Source organism: Anguilla anguilla, chromosome 8, assembly GCF_013347855.1.
Source record: "Anguilla anguilla isolate fAngAng1 chromosome 8, fAngAng1.pri, whole genome shotgun sequence".
NCBI lineage: Eukaryota > Metazoa > Chordata > Actinopteri > Anguilliformes > Anguillidae > Anguilla > Anguilla anguilla.
The window spans coordinates 33,281,122-33,300,352 of NC_049208.1; the positions used below are offsets into that span (position 1 = coordinate 33,281,122).

Sequence of the window (19,231 nt, forward strand, 5' to 3'; positions counted from 1 at the left end):
CACTCTGCTGCCATTTCAGCCCAGTGTTTTATTTCCTCGCTTTATGTTTCTCTGTAATGACCCACACACCGAGGGGAACTGAACACTGCAGCGCTACTGCTTTTTACCTTGTTGTTTCCTCCATCCTGAGGTGTTAACAGAAGTGCAACTGAAATGTGAATATACGGGCTTCCTTAAAAAATGGGAGAATCCGTATGCTTCTTAATAATGCTACATTTTCCTACTTGAACCTGCTATGGTATCTGATTTTGTGCATTGACTACTGATTTTGGTTATGACCCTGAAGCCTTGCAGTCAGCACTGATCTTTGCCGAAACCTGTGCATGTGTTTCTCTGGATAAGAGCTTCAGCTGAATGTTGAGCGCTAAACACAAAAATACGATGGTCAGGGTTAAAGTGAACCATGGGATATATCTCACAGATATATTTCTGTTTCTAAATCGCTTTGGTTTCATTGGCCGAAATTATGGTAGGGTAGTGATGTTGCACGACTGTCTGTGCAGTTTCTCTCATTAATCTTTTATCCTTTTTGTAGATGCTCTACTGTCAGGTCTGCTGCGAGCCCTTCCACTGGTTCTGCCTGGACCCAGGAGAGCGCCCCCTAGAGGAGAACAAGGAGAACTGGTGCTGCCGCCGCTGCAAGTTCTGTCACGTGTGCGGCCGCAAGAGCAAGCTCTCAAAGGTATGGGCGTTCATCTGTACAGGAAACCGAAGAAGAGCCATGCTTGCGTAGCTCATCTGCTTACCCTGATGCGCTGCTTTTTCTCTTGTTAACATCAGTCTCTGTTGGAGTGTGGGAGATGCCAGAATAGCTATCACATTGCCTGTCTGGGACCAAACTATCCCAAACTCAGCAAATGTAAAACTACTTGGGTAAGTTTTTTTTTTTTGTTGTTGGTGTGGAAAACATGAAATATTATAGAATACATGAAATATTAACCTGTATTTACTTGCCAACATTTATGGAAACTGTTTTTTGTATCCTGTATGATTTTAGATATTAAAAGCATGTAATAAACGTTTTATCCAGAGGATTGTGTGAAGGTGGCAAAAGATGAACAGAGAAAAGCTTTAGGAAGTTAAGAATTTCCTCCTGGTTGAATCGGCAACAACTTGGACACTGTCCCGGTTTTACTGATTGGTCAGTGGTAGTATTCTTGACCTAGGTCTTGCATACACTTTCCAAATACATGTGTAGATTCAAATTGTAATTTCTGACCACCGTTTTCCTTAAAGTAGCATCACTGAGGATTTTTATTGCCCCGGCCACCATATGATTCAGTACATTTCTTAATCTAGATTCCACGTGGTGATATTTGAATTGTTTATGTTTAATGTTACATGCAAATCATAAATTATTCAGATAAATGCCACACTGTACCAGCGTGCACGATATAAATATGTAATGCTTCACAATATGGTAAATCATGCATAAAGGCCTCAGAGGTTTGAGAACCTATTACATTCTGCATATGCTTTTCTATTGTATATTAACTACTTACCTTTCTAATGAGCGCAAGAAACCCCTTATTAAGGCAAGTGATTAATGTAATGGAGTGAAACGAGATGGCATAAGTTTGTAGATCCCAAATTGGGCAGAGGTCTTGGGATTGTTTAAAGGAAGGTTATGTTTAAACAAGCGGCTTCCCTTTTGTGAATGCGTGCGCAGTTCTATTGTCATTGCATTTGGTTGGAAGACGGTTTGAATATATATATAGGATATAACAGGTACAGTCTGCAGTATAGAGTCTGCAGGAAGCGAGGCCGTTCATGTGTCTGTTGGTCCGGCAGGTGTGCATGTCGTGCATCCGCTGTAAGGGGTGCGAGGGGACCCCGGGGAAGAGCTTCGATACGGACTGGGACCATGAGCGGAGCCTCTGCCCCGACTGCAGCACGCTCCATGACCAGGGTACGAGCCCCCGGAGATCAGCTTCGTGTGACTCGCTCAGTACAGTGCACAATACAAGTTTATTCATGAATGAACATTATGGAGAAAACCTATCCATTTATGCAATGCCTGTTTATTGACTGTTTATTATGTTTATTTTTTATAGATTCAGAATTTGTACGTAGTGAGGCAAGTAGCTGAATGGATGAAACTGCATTTTAAAGAATATGACTCAGCTCCTACCTTTTAAATAATGCATGCAGTTATCTGTGGTTTGTCTTCTTCATTATTTATACCTTCTTTAACAGTAAGCATGAGTGCGCTGATGAGAGCAGTAATGAGAAAGCAGTGGTGTGTTATTATATACATACACCTACATGTGCATCTAAATTTATTGAAATGATTAAGGGTGATTGTATTGAACAGCAGTGTGGGAGTTTTGAGCAGTTCAGAGCTTCTGCTTGTGACTGAACAGACACACTGCAGTTAACACTGGTTTTATCGCTCGTGGTTTATGGTCTCCACTGATTGGGGTCTCTGTGCAGGTAACTTCTGCCCCATCTGCTTCAAGTGCTACGAGGACAACGACTACGACAGTCAGATGATCCAGTGCTCGCAGTGCAACCACTGGGTCCATGCCAAGTGTGAGGGCCTGTCGGGTGAGTGGGGACCTGTCTCTCATTTCACTACCCTGTGACACGGTGCTGTTCGTGTGCTCTCAGGGCCTCTGTAGGCAGATACATGCCTGTGTTTCTGTCTTATTCTCTGCTTTTGTGGCTTGAGTTTCAAAAGAGATCTGAAGCCAAGCTGACCTGCTGATAATCAGACCCAGACCCAAACTGTTTGAATTTTATAGCTGGACCCACTCTGGTTCCAGGTCAGGTCCTGGGTATTCAGGTATCGAGGTATCTGTGAACACCTTAGATACAGGCTGCCCAATGCCATTAGTTATTTGATAGCTAGCTTAGGTATTGTAACCCATATGTCTTTGCTATTTCTTTGTAATGATTAGTTAACCTTTGTATAACTAGGAAGCCCCCTTAAGATGTAGAATAAAATGTAGATGTAGTCTTTTAAAAGGGAGACCTGGCCAGGAGGGCAATTAAGTATATTGCTATAGCAAGAACATCACATACTGATTTAAATTCAGTTAAATGTATAAAGAAATGCATGGATGTTTTCCAGAACAGATTGTAAATACCTTTACAGTTACATATCATAGCATGTCCATAAACTTGTGTGTATTATGTACAGCATTTCATATATTCAGAAATTCTGTGGTTTGCTGAAATTCCAAGACCCCTACACAGTTAGAAGCCTGTTGATGAGTGTATGCACTCTCCAGTAGTGAGAAAGTAGAGCGGAGACTTGTCCTTGTGATTCCAGTGCTAGTTTGTACTTGGTAGAATTGTTGTTTGCTGAACAGGTTACTCTACAGGGTTGGAGTCCTGATCTATGTGGTCACTTCTGGCGCTACAATCTTTACTTCACTCCAGTGTGTTTCTTTTGCACCTCTGCACCTTGAACTAATGCACTTGTTGTACGTCGCTCTGGATAAGAGCGTCTGCTAAATGCGTGTAATGTAATGTAATGTAATGTTCATGCTCTGCTCATTGTGTAGTTGGCAATTCCTCCCTGTCGGGGGAGAGTCGGAATGACGCTTATTTTCTCTCTGTCCCTCGTTGTTCCGGGTCGCTGTGTGTGACGCGCGGGCTGCAGACGACCTGTACGAGATCCTGTCCAACCTGCCGGAGAGCGTGGTGTACACGTGCATGCCCTGCAGCAGGACCCAGCCCAGCGCCTGGAGGGAGGTGCTGCAGGAGGAGCTGAGGACAGGGCTGGAGAAGGTGCTGACCAGCCTGCTCAACTCCACCCTCACCCAGGACCTGGCCCAGTGCAGCGAGGTGAGGAGGGCCGCAGCCGCACGCTGTCACACTCATTCAGCCACACACACACACACACACACACGCCTGCACACATACACACACACACACAACATACACACACATACACGCACGCATGCGCACACACACACACATGAATGCACACACTCACACGCATACATGCACACGCACACAAACATACGCACAACCGTGTACCCTGAATAAGTGCTGAATATTCGCATAATATGCGCATAATTCAGCGTGACAGGCGGTCACTGGGTTGTCACCTGTCTTGCAGTGCGCGGTGCTTAGCGATCCTGAAATCACGGTGGACACGCGGCCCGCCTGCGATCTCCACATCATCGACAGGAAGCTAGACCAGGGCCTCTATACATCACTGGTAGGCCTCCCCAGTGTTCACTGCAGACACTTGGCTTTTCTCCAATGATTTGTATTTGTCGTAGCTGATGAAATGCTCGCTTTCCGGCTCCCGTTTAGAAATCATTCCATGAGGACGTGGTCCATGTGATCGCGAAGATTCTAGAAAAGGAGTCTGATGAACTTCTCCCTGAAGACCAGAGGCCCGCCTCACTGGCCAGATCCTACTACTTAAATGTGAGACTCGCTCCCAGCATGCCTTGCTCCATCAATCGCATTTGAATATCTGTATGCCACTTTTTTCCACTACGGGGGTCCAAGGGCATGATGAATCCCAGTGCCTGTGGACTGCAGTCTCCGACCGAGCGAGTCGGAAGGTTTTCTGTGGATCTGCTGAACATCTTTGTCTCTCCTGCTCGCAGGTGTTGGAGGAGGTGTTCAGCTGGTTCAACAGCCAGGACCTGAAAGCGTGGGACTCGAGTCCCACAGAATTTCCACCGTAGGTCCTGCTTTTTTTTCCCTTTACAAAAAATGGAGTGGTGTGTTTGGTAGTATGTCGGTTCTGTAATGTGTAAGTCTTTGGTTGTTATGTCAAACTTCACTGTCTCTTCAAATACTTAATAAATATTTATATTTCTTTATTTTTTTTTTTAAACGGCTTTGCCTCCATCTGTAGATAATAGCTTTCTCATGAGGCAAAACTCTGAACAGTGATATGTGGATAATTGTCATGGTAACAAGTGAAATCGATACAGAATTATGGTAAGCAGACAGATGCGGTACATAATCTTGTCAGCGTATCAGAAAAAATTCTGTTCTCTTGTGTTGAAATTTGTTGTCTTAAAATGGTTTATTTTGGGCTGCTGGTAGCTTGTTCCGTTTTACTGCATGGATGTGCCCCATGGTGTGATGTGAATTCCTGACTGCACCAATGTCAGCTGTGGCCTGCAGCCCTGCTCTCCCCTAAATCGATAGCAGAGGTTGCGGCAGTGAAGACTGATGGATACAACTGCATTTTCCCATAATCCTTTTCTTCCCTCCTCTTAGTGGAATGCTCCCCAACGCTGTGCTGCCCCCCTCCTCTGAGCACCTCTACGCCCAGTGGAGGGAGAGAGAGGACCCGTGCGTCGCTGAGCCGGGGGACCCCCAGCAGGGGGGCTACGGAGGTCTGGAGCTCACGCCCACAGAGGGCCTCTCTCCCGCCACCCACAAAGCACTCAGCCAGTACCCCAGGAACACCGGAGGCTTCCACAAGTTCCAAGGTACTAGGATTCTTATGTCCTGTCACTGAGTGTTCTGACCACTGACTGAGTTTAATGCAAGGGCTTTTGGAATGGGAATGAATTATTTTTAGCCGTTGTTCCTGCAGCATGTCATCTTGAATGCATTACTTCATTTGTATGCGATTCGGTGGTTCGTAGTTCCCATCAGAACCCAGGGGCTTTATATTTCCCGTGTTTAACCACGGTGTTTGGAATTCGGAGTGTAATCTTCTCCCCTGTGTTCTTGTGTGCAGAAAAGAGGGGGCGTCAGTTCACTGCTGACCCAGAGTCCAGCTGGACCAAGCAAGATGAGCGGCAGTGTTCCCTGTGCCAGAAGTATGGGGACGCCAAGCCCAACGTGAGCCTCTCTCCCTGCTTAGGCCCACACACGGACCTTATGCTTCTCAGTGTTCATATCTAAGTGTGCAAATACCTCATGTTTGCATGAGGACATCTTTGTTTAAAGTTCTTCTGCACAACACAGACGCACACGGACGCACACGCTCACACATGCACACAGAATACAAAGGGACAGCCTGAGCAGCGCTTTAAGATGAGTCAAGGATTATATTTAGATGTAGTCAAATGGAGATTCAGGTTTTCCATTACTGATTGCACCGAAAACAAACGGGAATGTTCTTTGACATCCCTCTCCTCCCTCTGTGCAGGACGCGGGACGCTTGCTGTATTTGGGTCAGAACGAGTGGGCGCACGTCAACTGCTCCCTGTGGTCGGCAGAGGTGTACGAGGATAACGGCTCTCTGATGCACGTGCACAGTGCCGTCGCCAGGGGGCGCTTCATGGTCAGCACGAAGACCACTTTTCCCATCGAAACATTCCTCATTTGAACACAACAACCTTTCACTCAGTAGTCCAACTAAATATTTTGTGTAATGCGTAAAGGCTCCCAACACCACATGTTTTTCCTGTCAAGCATTCCATTTGATGACTACAAACTTTTACCCAGTGATCTGTCTGCGGCTTAATATAAATTCTGTTGCGTAACACCTGGCCCCTCATATCTCTTTAATGCTCCTGTCCTCAGCGCTGCGAGCGGTGTAACCAGACGGGGGCGACAGTGGGCTGCTGCCTTACCTCCTGCCAGAGTAACTACCACTTCATGTGTGCCCGAGCCCGCAACTGCGTCTTCCAGGATGACAAGAAGGTCTTCTGCCAGGCACATAGAGACCTCATCACTGAGAAGGCAAGTCTTGGGGAATGTACCAGGGAGACAGTAGACCTGTTACATAGCAGTTCACCCACACTTGTTTTTTTTTTTTTTTTTTGTTTTTTTGGCTGAAACAGATTTCAGATGTTTACCCGAACATACTTTCAGATGCTGGTTTCAAAATCTGAACTGTTCCTCTTGTTTCTTGTATCAGTTCAGTAAATGTCTAATGACACTAACAGAATGAGTGCGACAAAGGTATGAAATATGTACTTTCAGCTTGCATGTTATTTAATGGCCAGTGATTTATTGTGACACTGACACAAATATGTTCAAGCAAGTTAATACAATTTTTCTAAGGGTGACTGGTTAAATGAGGAAATTTTATGCCATTTATTTATTTTGAGTGTATTCTGTGTGAAAGTTTGTGTTTCAATGCACTTATCGGTATACATGCTTCCGTGAGTGAAGTCTTTCAACTTTTCCTGTTTCAGACGTGAATTGTGACTGAAATGGGCCTGTATGTGTGAGCCACTCAGATTATATGCGCACAATTTCAACAAAAATATTTGTTTTGTCGATATTGTATACAAGGAATTGGTTTAAGAAGCATTCCACTCTGAAAATGCTGTTTTTCTTTTCTCTCACTTCGCAGGTGGTCACTGGAAACGGGTTCGAGGTTCTTCGGCGGGTCTTTGTGGACTTTGAGGGAATCAGTCTCCGCAGGAAATTCCTGACTGGCTTGGAGCCAGAGTCTATTAACATGATGATAGGTGGGTTGCCTGACCTTGGGGTTATGCCCTATGTGTTTTTCTGTCAGCAAGAAGGGCTGTATAATTGTGAGGGTTATTTAATTAATTTAGGGTATCATTTTCAATTGATATTTAGATATTCTGTTGATATTTATTACTTGCAATTCATTTTGTGGCAAAAGTCCATGAAAGTGAGGCCAATGACGTTTCCCCCCACCCTCTCCAGGGTCTTTGTTGATTAACAACCTGGGAGTGCTGACTGAACTGTCGGCGAGTCAGGGCAAACTCTTCCCAGTGGGCTATCAGTAAGTAATTTCACAACTTTGCTGTCCAGTTGTTCAAGTCAAATGGAATTTTAATGCCTTTTCAGCATGTAGTCAGAGAAGTTATGTGAAGTGCTCATTACTATTGGCTCTGATTACTGCAACCCCTTGCCTCTTTTCTCTGCTGTTTTCTCATGTTCGATAGTACAAGTCAGCATTTTGGTCAGGGTGACCTATCTTAAGATATTGATCCTTTTTCTACCCATTTATCATTTCTCGACCTTGTAGATCAGTTTGCAACAGCTGGTGACAGCGTTTGAAGCCATCTTGTAACTACGGAATTAGTGCATCTCTTTGTTACCCTGTTTTTTAAACCATCCCTCCTGCGCCCAGGTGCTCCCGTTGGTACTGGAGCACAGTGGACCCCCGTCGGCGCTGCCGGTACACCTGCAAGGTGAAGGAGGTGCGCCCGTCGGTGCAGGAGAAGCCTGCGGAGGAGCCACTGGATCAGGGAGATAATCGCACCATCGTGCACAGCCCCAGGGCCCACACAGGTCAGACACTGCCTGCTTGTGAAAGAAAATGTGGTGTTTGTGCAATGGAGTCGATGAAGACCAGTGTTCGTACAGGTCGACCAGTTGTTCAGTCACTTTCATTTGATGTTGCATTTCAGAAGAATGTTCGCAGAATGTCTGCAGATAAACGTCACAGTAACTAAAAAGAATAATAAAGATGCTGTTGCAGCAGAAGAGAAATCATCTTGACTGATAATAACGGAATTGATGAAATGTGGTCAGCTAAAAGAAAATCAGTAAAAGATGCTTTTTCACATACATGTGCGGTTTAATACCTTCAGTAACCATGCCTTCAGTGTTTCAGATCATTCCCTGGAACATTGCCTTAAGTGATTGTTTTCTGACCATATTTTGCACAAAACTGAGATTGGGAATGCAGCTAAAAGCGCACACAACTTTCAGTACCGTAGTCTAAGAGAACATTTTTCTCAGCAGCAAAACTGTTCATTGGAAATCCCAGTTCTGATTGCACAACAGCCCATGTGCATTTTCCCTTGCAGCAACATTTTCAATGTGTGACATTGAAAGAACAATAACAGTAAATGCATAAAATTTGTTTGGCATTCTAAAAGTTTGTTTTTTTTCCTGCCAGAAATGGATATACCAGAGCCTGAGATGGCTCTCCCCAATCCTCCACCACCTGAGGCACCACCTAGCACACCATCTTCATCCTCCAAAGCAGATACAGGAGCTGTAGCCAAAGTTCCCAGCTACCCACAAGCCAGAAGACCAGCAGGGGGGATTTGCCGTCCTCTGCCATCCCCAGGTAGTCATTGTAGCTCTTGTGATGTCGTATTGTGGGTTTTCCGTGACATTTCACTCTAGTTAGCAGCATAGTAAATTGTACAGTAGTTTTACATGAGTTAGGTTAACAGGTGTAAATCTGTATCCACTGAAACTGGACACAGTCCTGCTATAACTGAAATAGAAGTTTTGACTGTTTCACAATTGTGTTGCTTGATGGGTATTTTTCATTATGCACCGAACACATAGGCTAATTGGGCAGTATCACTCTTGGAAGTCTCACAGCAGTGTCCTCTTCCTACCTCCAGGGAACGCCTCCTCTAAATCCCACCCCATTCTGACCATTGGGGACCTGGAAGAGGCTCGCCGACCACGTCGCCACGGCCCCATCTCCCATAGTGTCAGCACCCGAAGCCGTGTCACCTCTCCCCTCTCAGGCATCCCGTCAGAACCCATCTCGCTCCGCTCGGGCGAGTCCCTTCATTCCAAAAGCCATCCAGTTCTCTCTCCGCTTTCTCCCCTCAGCGCCACGGAAAACCTGCAGCCCTCTCCCCCATCCGGGCGTGTCAGTCGAAATGTTCCCTCTGTCAAGGGTACGGTCATGGCTCCCCACGTTGCCCCTGAGCTTCGCCCAGTCGGCAGCCCCCCACCATCCCTTCCTGGCAGCCAGTGCTCCCAGACCCTCCGCAGCTTTCCCATGCCCAGACTTCCCTTCGAAATCGGCAAGGCGGATTCAGCAGAGGTGCCCCAGGACATCCTGACCACAGTAGAACCTGAAGACGTGGTGGCAGTGGAAGGAACCTGCCTGCCCCAGCTCTGTGATGACCCTGGCCAAGGACACGGTACTCATATGATCTCTGATCAAGAATTTCCTTTCGCCCCTTTTGATGTGGACTCTGATGCGGCCATGGCATCCGTGTTGAACAGCAAGCTGGAGTTCAGTGAGACCCTGCTGAACGAGAGCAGCTGCGGGGCCCAGATCGTGGTGGGCGGGGAAGAAGTGGAGGTGAACCCAGAAGGGCTTGGAGACGATGCGGAAGACAGTGACAAAGCGGCCGCTGTTGTTAAAGCCCTGTCTCTACCCATGGCGTCCGCCAGGGTGGACTGGGGAAACGTCTCCTCCGACGAGGACATGGATAATTACTTTGACTTTTCTCGGACTGTCGTTACCTCTGAGGCTCCCAGGGACCCAGAACAGACCCTTGTCCCTCCTTCCTCAGAGTCTATTCCCCAGCTGGATGGCATCGATGATGGGACTGAAAGTGATGCCAATGAAGCAACCAATGATGGGACTCATAACCTAAAGAGCACTGGCCAAACCCGGAAGGCAACACAGTTGCCCGAGGTTGCACCACAAGAAGACAATCAAGGTAATGACCTGAATCACCCAAGCACACCTTCTTCAAGTCCAGCCTGTACACAGGGGCAGTTGAAGGTCTCATCATACAGTGAGGAATCCTTAACATCAACCAAAGCTAGTTCCTTATCACCTTCAGAAGCCCAGACAGAGAACATGTCTTTTGGATACTTGAAAGTGGATTCCTCTCAACAAGATGGTGCTGTTCCACCACTGGAAACCTATGAGGTGTCAACAGAAGCCATTTTGCCCATTGAAAACAGTCTCATGGATGTGGGCACTGAAAACCATCAGGTGATTGAAGTGATTTCTTCTTTAGAAAATGGGGATGTAGAACATGCAGCAACCCAAGAGGAGCCCACTATTATTTTTGAAGTGCAGACTGTGCCAGCAGAAGGTACTGAGTCCAGCACCACAGAGGCAACCTTTACAGAGGGATCGGTGCACGGGGAGCTCTCCTTACTGCAAGGGTCAGATTCTGAAACTGTCTCCGGGACCTTTCTAGTCTGCGAAAGCGATGACCTTCCAACATCAAGTGGTGCTTACGCTGACCTTGTCACAGGTTCAGAGGAGGTCCCAATGGTTAGTGAGCCCACAGAAGTCCAAAGAGAGATTTTCCTCGATCCCGACAGTGGGCATTTTGTCGCTGACGATGGCACCATTCTCTACCTTACGGAACGAACGGAGGATGATGATTCACCTGCTCTATCGCCTGTGAACAAGGACCAGGAAGCGGCAACAGGTCCTCCCACAATGAGCACCATTCCCGTACCCAACCCTGCCCCTGTGGATTCTTTGAGAATCAGCCCATCTGTAAAACTGACCGTGCCCCCACCTAATCCCACACCCGTTACTTACATTCGAGCTACGATGGACCCTCTGCGGCCTTCTGGGGTGAAGAACAGTATTCCATCGGCTCAGAGTGTGCAGACCACAGTGACGCCATCCACAGGCTATAGGCAACCCACTCCAACTGTATCCCTGCCAGTTTCCTCAACGACTGTGAGGATCCTGCCATCCTCTCCTGCAATTGCCACCCGTTCATTTCAGATGAGCAGTACCCCCACTTCAGCCCCTATTATCATTAACGGATTCAACTCTGCACCCTGTCAGAGGGAAGCCCCCAGAACCATTTCCATCAACATCTCCAGCCCTAAGCCAGTGCTCGCCCCACAACAGCAGGTCATGTCCCAGACGCTGCCAGGCCACACAATCCTCACCGTGCGGGAAATGGGCAGCTCCAGCATGGAACATGCATCCCCGCAGGTCTTGCTCGTCAACAGTCAAGGTCAGATCTTCACCAAGAACCCGGAGAGCAACACCTTCCAACTCCCTACCTCCAATTGCCCATCCTTCAGTTCCATCAGCAGGATCGCCAGTCTTCTTCAGGGCAGCAGTGTCTCTATTGCACCCGCCACAACAGGCAACATGCCCCAGGTCCAAAGGGTGGTGCCATCCCAGCATGTGGTCATCAACCCTGCCACCCCTACTCATGTTATAACATACAGGAACAAAGGGGTTGTGACCACAAGGCCCCTGGAGGGTCTTGCATCTGAGGACAAGAAGCCCAGGAGGAGAGGCGCTGTGGCCAACATAAGGTCCAAGTCTGACCTCAGGCCTGACCCATCAGTTTGGTCTGTTGTCAGTGGTAGTGCTGAAGCCATAATCAACCAAGCCATGACCAGTCAACAGAACTCCGTTCAGACCAGCATCCTAAGCCCCTCCCAGTTCCGTATCCATCCTGTTCTGAATAGAGTCCAAGCCATTAGTCCCGTGGTGCTTCCCTCTGGTGTGCGTCTCGGATCACAGCCCGCCGCCCCTCTTTCACGCTCTCAGGTCCGAGTCAAGAGGGTGTCTTCGGCACCCGGGCGCAGCAGTACCAAGAAACCCAAAGTTGACTTTGCTGATCCGGAGTCCCCTGGTGGTCTGGAGGAACCACACAAAGCCGGCTGTATGGCAACCAGGTCAGGCAGAAGGAGGGAGTGGAATTGCAATAAAAGTAGATTTTTTGGTGCTCTCTCTTTGAAGCTGATTATTTTAAGCTTAAATTATCTTTTATTTCACAGCAGACTTGGGGGTGTTCGCATCAAAATGCCTTCTGCAAAAGAGGAACTGGACTTGGCCAAGCTGAAGGAAGGTTACCACAATAACTCTGAGAACACAAGGTGAGTGCTTATTATGCAAAAATATGCTTGAACGAAAGCTTTCTGAAATTTTGGCTCAAGCTAGCCTGAAAAATTGGATTTCTTTTGTTATGCCTCGGTGACGGCACAGCCATGGCCGGAGGCATTATGTTTTCGGGTTGTCCGTCCGTCCCTATTCTCGTGAACGCGATATCTCCGGAAGACCTTGAGGGAATTTCTTCAAATTTGGCACAAACGTCCACCTGGACTCAAGGATGAACTGATTAGATTTTGGTGGTCAAAGGTCAAGGTCACTGTGACCTCACAAAACACGTTTTTGGCCATAACTCAAGAATTTGTACGCTAATTAAGTTTCACACAAATGTCTAATAAATAAAATGATGACATTTTATATCCAAACTGGCTACTGGTTGGCGGAGGCATGCAACCACGAGGCGGTATTTCTAGTTTGTTTTTACATGATTTTCTCTCTGTGTTATAGATCTAGCCACTGGAATCGTCTGTCCACTGTGTCTCGAGGTAACGCGAAACCCTCAGCCTGGGGCTGCTCTCGACACAGCTCCCTCAGCGACAGCGATTTCTCAAGTAGGTCAACCGCTTTTTCACCTGTCCGCTTGTCTCCTTTCTCTTGTTCTGTCTCGTCTCTTCGTGCCCTCTTCCCTCTCTGATTTTGCCATCGGCTGCATTGTGTTAGCATGTAGCCGTGTCTCTGCTTGTAAGTGTAGGCCTTCATGCAGCTCCATGTATGTGTGTCATCCTTGTTGGGAATTTAAGGGCTGCTGCCACTGTGCTTCGAGATGTCTCCTCATAGCTGTGGAAGCCGCCCCTCATGGAAACTCTTGCCTTCTGCTCTGTGTCCCCTCCTCTCAGGTACCAGCCTGAGCTCTGATGATGAGAGCCCTCCACCTGAGCTAGAGGAGGAGACCCCGCCCAACAGAGACCAGCCCCACCTGCGCTTTGAGATCACCAGTGAGGATGGCTTCAGTGTGGAGGCTGACAGCATAGAGGGTGAGAGAAATCTGGATGTGGAGAGATTTGCAGTCAGCATTCAGTCAGTACTGTTGCTCCTTTTTTATCATGTTTCTGAGCAATCAAACTGAATAAGAAGACATTTGTCTTTGGCGTTACCGATAGATTGTGCAATTGAATGTAAATATGAATTATGAGGCCTTGTGTCTGGGAAAGGGATGCAGGGTAATTCACTTGGGATAGTTCCAGAAGCATCTTGGATCCATCTGAACAGGCATTTTCAGCACTGCCTCTTACTGTAAAGGTTATTAGATTAAAATGTGTCCAGTTAAGTACACTTAACAGGTGACTTAATTGTTTGGTAAAATAATTATATGCTATATATGTCCATCTAACAATTGAAAATTGAACTGTAATTTCAGAATAATGATGGTAATAACAATAAAATGATCATCCTTTTTCTCTCCGCCCCATCGTGGCGCATAGTGGCGTGGCGGGCGGTGATGGAGGGGGTGCAGGAGGCGCGGGCGGGCTACCGGCTCAAGCAGCTGTCCTTCACTGGCACGAGTGGCGCGCGCATGCTGGGGGTCCTCCACGACGCCGTGGTCTTCCTGGTGGAGCAGCTCCAGGGCGCCTCCCGCTGCCAGAAGCACCGCTTCCGCTTCCACCACCAGAAGAAGCAGGAGGAAGAGCTGCCCGTCAACCCCAGCGGCTGCGCGCGCGCCGAGGTCTACCTGCGGTGAGTGCTCCCTGTGGCTTACTGATGCACTGCTTCCATGTCCGAGTTGGGCGGTTTGAATTGGTGTCATATTCTAACATTGATGTTTATAGGTGAACACTGGTTCCTGACAAAACTGTTAAGTGGAAACAAAGTGATTTTGCTATCCATTTACAATTTGTTTAAACAAATCAAACTTAAGTAGTTTTGTATTTATTACATTATTTAATTTAACAGTATTACAGACCTTTGTGTGAGTAGTATATTCCTGTGGACACCATCTTGTCTCCATGAAGATGAGTGATGCCAAGTTACCCTTGCACTTGTTTAGCATTATCCACATCTTGTTTTTGTGGTTTGAAGGAAAACTAATGCCCTTCCTCATCCATCTTCCATCATTCTCTTCACAGGAAGTCCACCTTTGACATGTTCAATTTCCTGGCCTCCCAACACCGGCAGCTCCCAGACATCGGGCCGTATGACGAGGAGGAGGATGAAGTCCCACTCAAATCTACCAGGTCAGACTGCTACCTTTGAGGAAAATGTCATTTTGACATTGCATGTTTCTGAATAAGAAAGAACGCAGCTTGTACAAATTTAAACACAATGTTGCTTGTGTCTCGGGGAACAGGGAACTTTATTTACTATACCTTAATGACTCTCTCTAAACAGTTATCTCTCGCTCTGTCCCTCTCTCTCTGTCTCTCTTTATCTCTCTCATTCTGTCTCTCTCTATCGCTCTCTCCCCCACAGACGTGCCACAAGCCTGGAGCTCCCCATGGCCATGCGTTTCAGACATCTGGAGAAGACGTCCAAAGAAGCTGTAGGGGTGTACAGGTCAGTGGGGTCAAGGTTATCTGACTGTTCTCTTAAATCATGCCCTGTCGAGATGCCCGTCACCACAGCATGGCCAGTCAGCATGGAGGTGGGGAGAGGAAGCCAGTTTTCTGTGGCATGGGAGTAGCAGTCTACACCGATCAAAGTGTTTCAGCCACACTGTCACTGCACCTGCCATCATTAACCGTAATCTCTCTGGTTACAGATCTGCCATTCATGGGCGTGGTCTGTTCTGCAAGAGGAACATTGACGCAGGGGAGATGGTGATCGAGTACGCCGGCATGGTTATTCGCGCCGTGCTGACTGACAAACGCGAGAAGTACTATGACAGCAAGGTGAGGCTTCCTGTAGGATCACCGTTGCTTAGATACACTCACTAACTAGATAGTTCAGTAAGTGCTCACATCTGAAGTAAGATTGTTTTATATCTTTTTGACGCTGTCAGTTTGGAATACCCAATCTGAAATGTCATTCTTGAGAACCCAGTCCAGTGCTCACGTCCTCCAAAAAGTATGTAGCCAGCTTTTGCTTTTTTTCACTGGGCTGCACAGTCACTGTGCTGGAGTACTGCACTACTTGGCCAAACACATGTAGACTAGGTCCCAGTTGCGCAAAGACGTCGCCATTTATGGAGGTGGGGTATTCCCTACTGAATCCCTCCCATCCTGAGTAACACTAACCAGTTACCGATATCAGGCCACAATTTTCATATAGCGCATCCCTACTTGTTACTTTCTTTTTAATCTTATGAAGTGCTTTGAGATGTGTCCATTGATTTTGCTACTTAAAATAACTGTTGTGACCAGGCAATTTAGGTATTCTCTTAGACAACCACTTCCTCTCTTGTGTCCCCCCCCCCCATAACTTGCGAAACGCTTCCCCACGTACCCCCAGGGCATCGGCTGCTACATGTTCCGCATCGACGACTTCGACGTGGTGGACGCCACCATGCACGGCAACGCGGCGCGCTTCATCAACCACTCGTGCGAGCCCAACTGCTACTCGCGCGTCATCAACGTGGAGGGCCAGAAGCACATCGTCATCTTCGCCCTGCGCAAGATATACCGCGGCGAGGAGCTCACTTACGACTACAAGTTCCCCATCGAGGATGACAGCAGCAAGCTGATGTGCAACTGTGGGGCCCGTCGGTGCAGACGCTTCCTCAACTAGGGGGGAAGGGGAGGGGCCCAGGGCGGGGTTTGAAACTGGGAACAAGTTTTCCATGGCTACTCTTGAGAAGGTGGCCAATGAATCCTGACTTTTTCTTGGGGGTATGGGAGAATAAAATACTCTGGAAAGAAAACGGCTGAGGAGAGAGAGCGGGTGTTCTAGAAGGTGCTGGAATGTCCAGAGGATGTGCACACATTTAGGGCTCCTTGTTTTTGGCAGCACTGAGCATGTCTTCACTCGAGCTCACCAGTCACAGCTCTGTATCTGAGAGAAAAGGATGAAAGGGAAGGATTTTGAGCTGGACACTAAACATTACGATTTTACTCTGGCAACAGTAACCTTGACCTTCTGCATTCCAAGTCATTTCAGTTTAACTGCTGGACAATAAAGGGGTTACTGACTGTGCTCACCTACCACAGAGCAGCACAGAACCAAGGTAATGTTTTGTTACAGATTATGATGAACTCCAATTGGAGGATTCCGGTTCAGGTTTAGTTCTCGCTCAGTGCTTGGGGTTAGGCTTTTCCAGGCATGCATAGGTTTATCCTTGGATGTGTGACTTTTCTCTCTCTCTCTCACTCTTTCTCTCTGGAAGGCTCCCGCAGTTGAAGGGGGGATGCAAGTTGTCCTCAAGCTAGCTCCTTTCCTTGTCTTTACAGGGGTTACATCTGCCAAACCAGTGCCAAGTTCTCTTCACTACCATCCCGGGCCAGTGTTTCTGAGCTGTGGTTCAATCTCTTCAACTCGTCCCCCCCCCCCCCCCCCCCCCACTTCTCCTCTTCTGTTCTGCCACCCCCACCCCATTGACCCCCGCCATTCCCAGCGCTTTCTCCGGTCTGTGCAGCACAAAGTAAAGCAGAACTTTTGATAATGTATTGTGGTAACCCAATGATGGCTGACTGTCGTTTTGTATTTCGCTTCTTGTTTTTGCCTGCACTGTACTCGCGCCAGTGTGACACGCATCGGCGTGATGTTTTAATGTGATTATCTGCTCGGTGCAAATTATCTGTCAGGGATTTTTCATCCTGCTGTGAGAGCGGACCCCCCCCCCCCCCCCCCCCCCAATTAGAAAGGCATGAGAAGGGACTAGCTCCCATCAGAGCTTTTTTTTATATGGTTAAACGTTACTTTGGTTTTCAGACGCAAATAATCAACGAGTCCGCTATTTATAAAATGGGCTTTAGTTACCGATTCATTTTATGTATTATACTTTTTTTTTCTTCTAAATGTTTTTGGCGTGTTGCTTCCTTGTGGTTCTAGCACCCCCGTTCGACAGTGCTGATTAGGTTTTCAGTTTGAAGCAGGTGCGTCAATCACCAGTCCGGATTCCAGTCGGGCTAAACAGTGATGACACTCGCGAACAGCTCAACCAATGGGAGAACACTCCAACTTGGATAGTGTGTTTTCTGTAGCTAGTATGTGTGACTGTTTTTTTGGGGTCGGGTGAATGCAATTTTGAAAGCGACCAGGTAGCATTTTTTCCACTGGCAGAGCGTTACTGAAACCAGATGGCAACGAGATCTATCGCATTAGAGAAAAAATAAAATAAAATAAAAAATGCCGCACAATGCGCTACTTAATGAGGAGAAAGCATTCAGCACCTTAAAGCTTATGACACATTACTCAGTTGTACATAGCTCTTCACAGTTAAATGTTCGTCATTAGAAAATGCCGTTGTGTGTTAAAGATTGCTTCTGTATTTCGTAGTGCAGCTCATTCTTAACATATGTGTTCAAACTATGGAATTGTAAAACGATAATTCCGTAATGGGCAAGTTGTGCCAGGGATTTTTGTTTGTTTGTTTGTTTGTTTTGTTATACCAAGAGTGTGTTTTCATATATTATATATATATATGTATGTATATATATTATGTGTATATATACATACATGCATATAATGTTCTGGTGAAACCATGGTTATATTTTCCATTTCATTTAATTCTTTATACTTGATATTAGTTTCCTTTACTTCCCTGTACTTGAAAATAAATGGTCGTGCTTAGGGTTGGGAAGACAGCAATATATTGTGATGTATCCTATAGTAGAAACAAAGGTATTGTATTGAGCCAGGTTTTTTGAATTTTTAAAATATATTAGAAACTTTCTTTATTTGGAGACCAGCAGGAATCAAGAGTTTGTAGCATTAACGGTGAGAAATGCAACAGAAGCTAGCTTACTTCCCTGTTCCATTTCTCCTACTATTAAGTACATTCTCACTTGCAGTCGAATCCTTATAAATGCATAAATCCATTTTATTGCATAGTGTGCAGCTGATCCAGTTTGAATCCTTCTTGCAATTCTTACTTCAGTTACATGCATACTCTGGTTAAATGCGTAACTCCGCACAAGTCTGGGGCATGTGCAGTTCTCACAATTGAACTCTGAAAACATCACGAGGGCTTCAGTTGTGTGTGAGCATCCACCTGGGCACTGAAATACAATTCGATTGCTCTTGAAGCCCCACTTCTTCTTTGCAAGGAAGTGATTGAGCCAGGCCTTTGCACCTGCTTTGTCTTGTATTTCCTGTTTTAACTGGCCATTCTTCATTTGTGTTTCCACTCACTACCAATTTCTCACAGGGATACTACCTCAGTAGCTTGTGAAAATAGAAAGAATTCAAATGTAAGATGTCTGCTCGGTCTCGACTCTCCTGCAGAAACGGCCTGAGGGTGCAATGAAGGATGCAATTAAATAGTTAAACTTGACTTCACCGCTAAGGTCTCTCTTGCTGAGTACTGTGGTGAGAGCTGTGTGTACCAATGCAGGCTTATTTTAACAAAGAATAAAGTTTAGGGCAAAAAATCAGCAAACCTGGGCTCTTACCTTGTAAAAAGAAAACCTTTGTCTGTACATAGTTGTATACAAATTTCTAAACCCGTGTAAAATTTTCTATGCACTTTTTTATTTATGATGTTCTTTGCTTAATAAAGATTAAGACGTTTGAACAAAAAAAAAAACTTGGTGGTTTAGTGGTTGTTTTTTCAAAATGTTTTCTTAGTGATGTGTCTTGCAGACCCCATGCTAACTTTATTTTCATGATCTGGCAAGGATCTTCCCTTTCTGCACATTTTCTTGTTCATCAGGGATCCTTAGAACAGTTACAACACATGCATTGTGCAGATGG

At 46.5% G+C, this 19,231-nt stretch overlaps 1 protein-coding gene across 3 annotated transcripts in view; it reads left to right on the forward strand.

Moving 5' to 3' along the window:
- Window positions 1–18,925, forward strand: part of LOC118233860 (histone-lysine N-methyltransferase 2A-like) — a 35,071-nt gene extending 16,146 nt beyond the window's left edge. The window contains exons 13-38 of one of the 3 annotated variants that reach the window (XR_004766578.1): window positions 536–682; window positions 781–873; window positions 1,792–1,909; window positions 2,434–2,547; window positions 3,608–3,792; window positions 4,070–4,171; window positions 4,270–4,386; window positions 4,572–4,648; window positions 5,197–5,411; window positions 5,666–5,769; window positions 6,080–6,214; window positions 6,457–6,615; window positions 7,235–7,352; window positions 7,558–7,636; window positions 7,988–8,148; window positions 8,762–8,935; window positions 9,222–12,234; window positions 12,337–12,435; window positions 12,896–12,999; window positions 13,285–13,422; window positions 13,870–14,122; window positions 14,512–14,619; window positions 14,855–14,938; window positions 15,144–15,273; window positions 15,833–16,544; window positions 16,768–16,871. Coding sequence is in view for 2 of the 3 variants with exons in the window: in XM_035429903.1 (XP_035285794.1) it covers window positions 536–682; window positions 781–873; window positions 1,792–1,909; window positions 2,434–2,547; window positions 3,608–3,792; window positions 4,070–4,171; window positions 4,270–4,386; window positions 4,572–4,648; window positions 5,197–5,411; window positions 5,666–5,769; window positions 6,080–6,214; window positions 6,457–6,615; window positions 7,235–7,352; window positions 7,558–7,636; window positions 7,988–8,148; window positions 8,762–8,935; window positions 9,222–12,234; window positions 12,337–12,435; window positions 12,896–12,999; window positions 13,285–13,422; window positions 13,870–14,122; window positions 14,512–14,619; window positions 14,855–14,938; window positions 15,144–15,273; window positions 15,833–16,108 (6,303 nt within the window). In the remaining variant the exon portion in view is untranslated. Of the gene's footprint in view, window positions 1–535; window positions 683–780; window positions 874–1,791; window positions 1,910–2,433; window positions 2,548–3,607; window positions 3,793–4,069; window positions 4,172–4,269; window positions 4,387–4,571; window positions 4,649–5,196; window positions 5,412–5,665; window positions 5,770–6,079; window positions 6,215–6,456; window positions 6,616–7,234; window positions 7,353–7,557; window positions 7,637–7,987; window positions 8,149–8,761; window positions 8,936–9,221; window positions 12,235–12,336; window positions 12,436–12,895; window positions 13,000–13,284; window positions 13,423–13,869; window positions 14,123–14,511; window positions 14,620–14,854; window positions 14,939–15,143; window positions 15,274–15,832 lie in introns of all 3 variants that reach the window. The other 2 variants (XM_035429903.1, XM_035429905.1) reach the window with 2 other exon arrangements.
- Window positions 18,926–19,231: the final 306 nt, after the last annotated feature.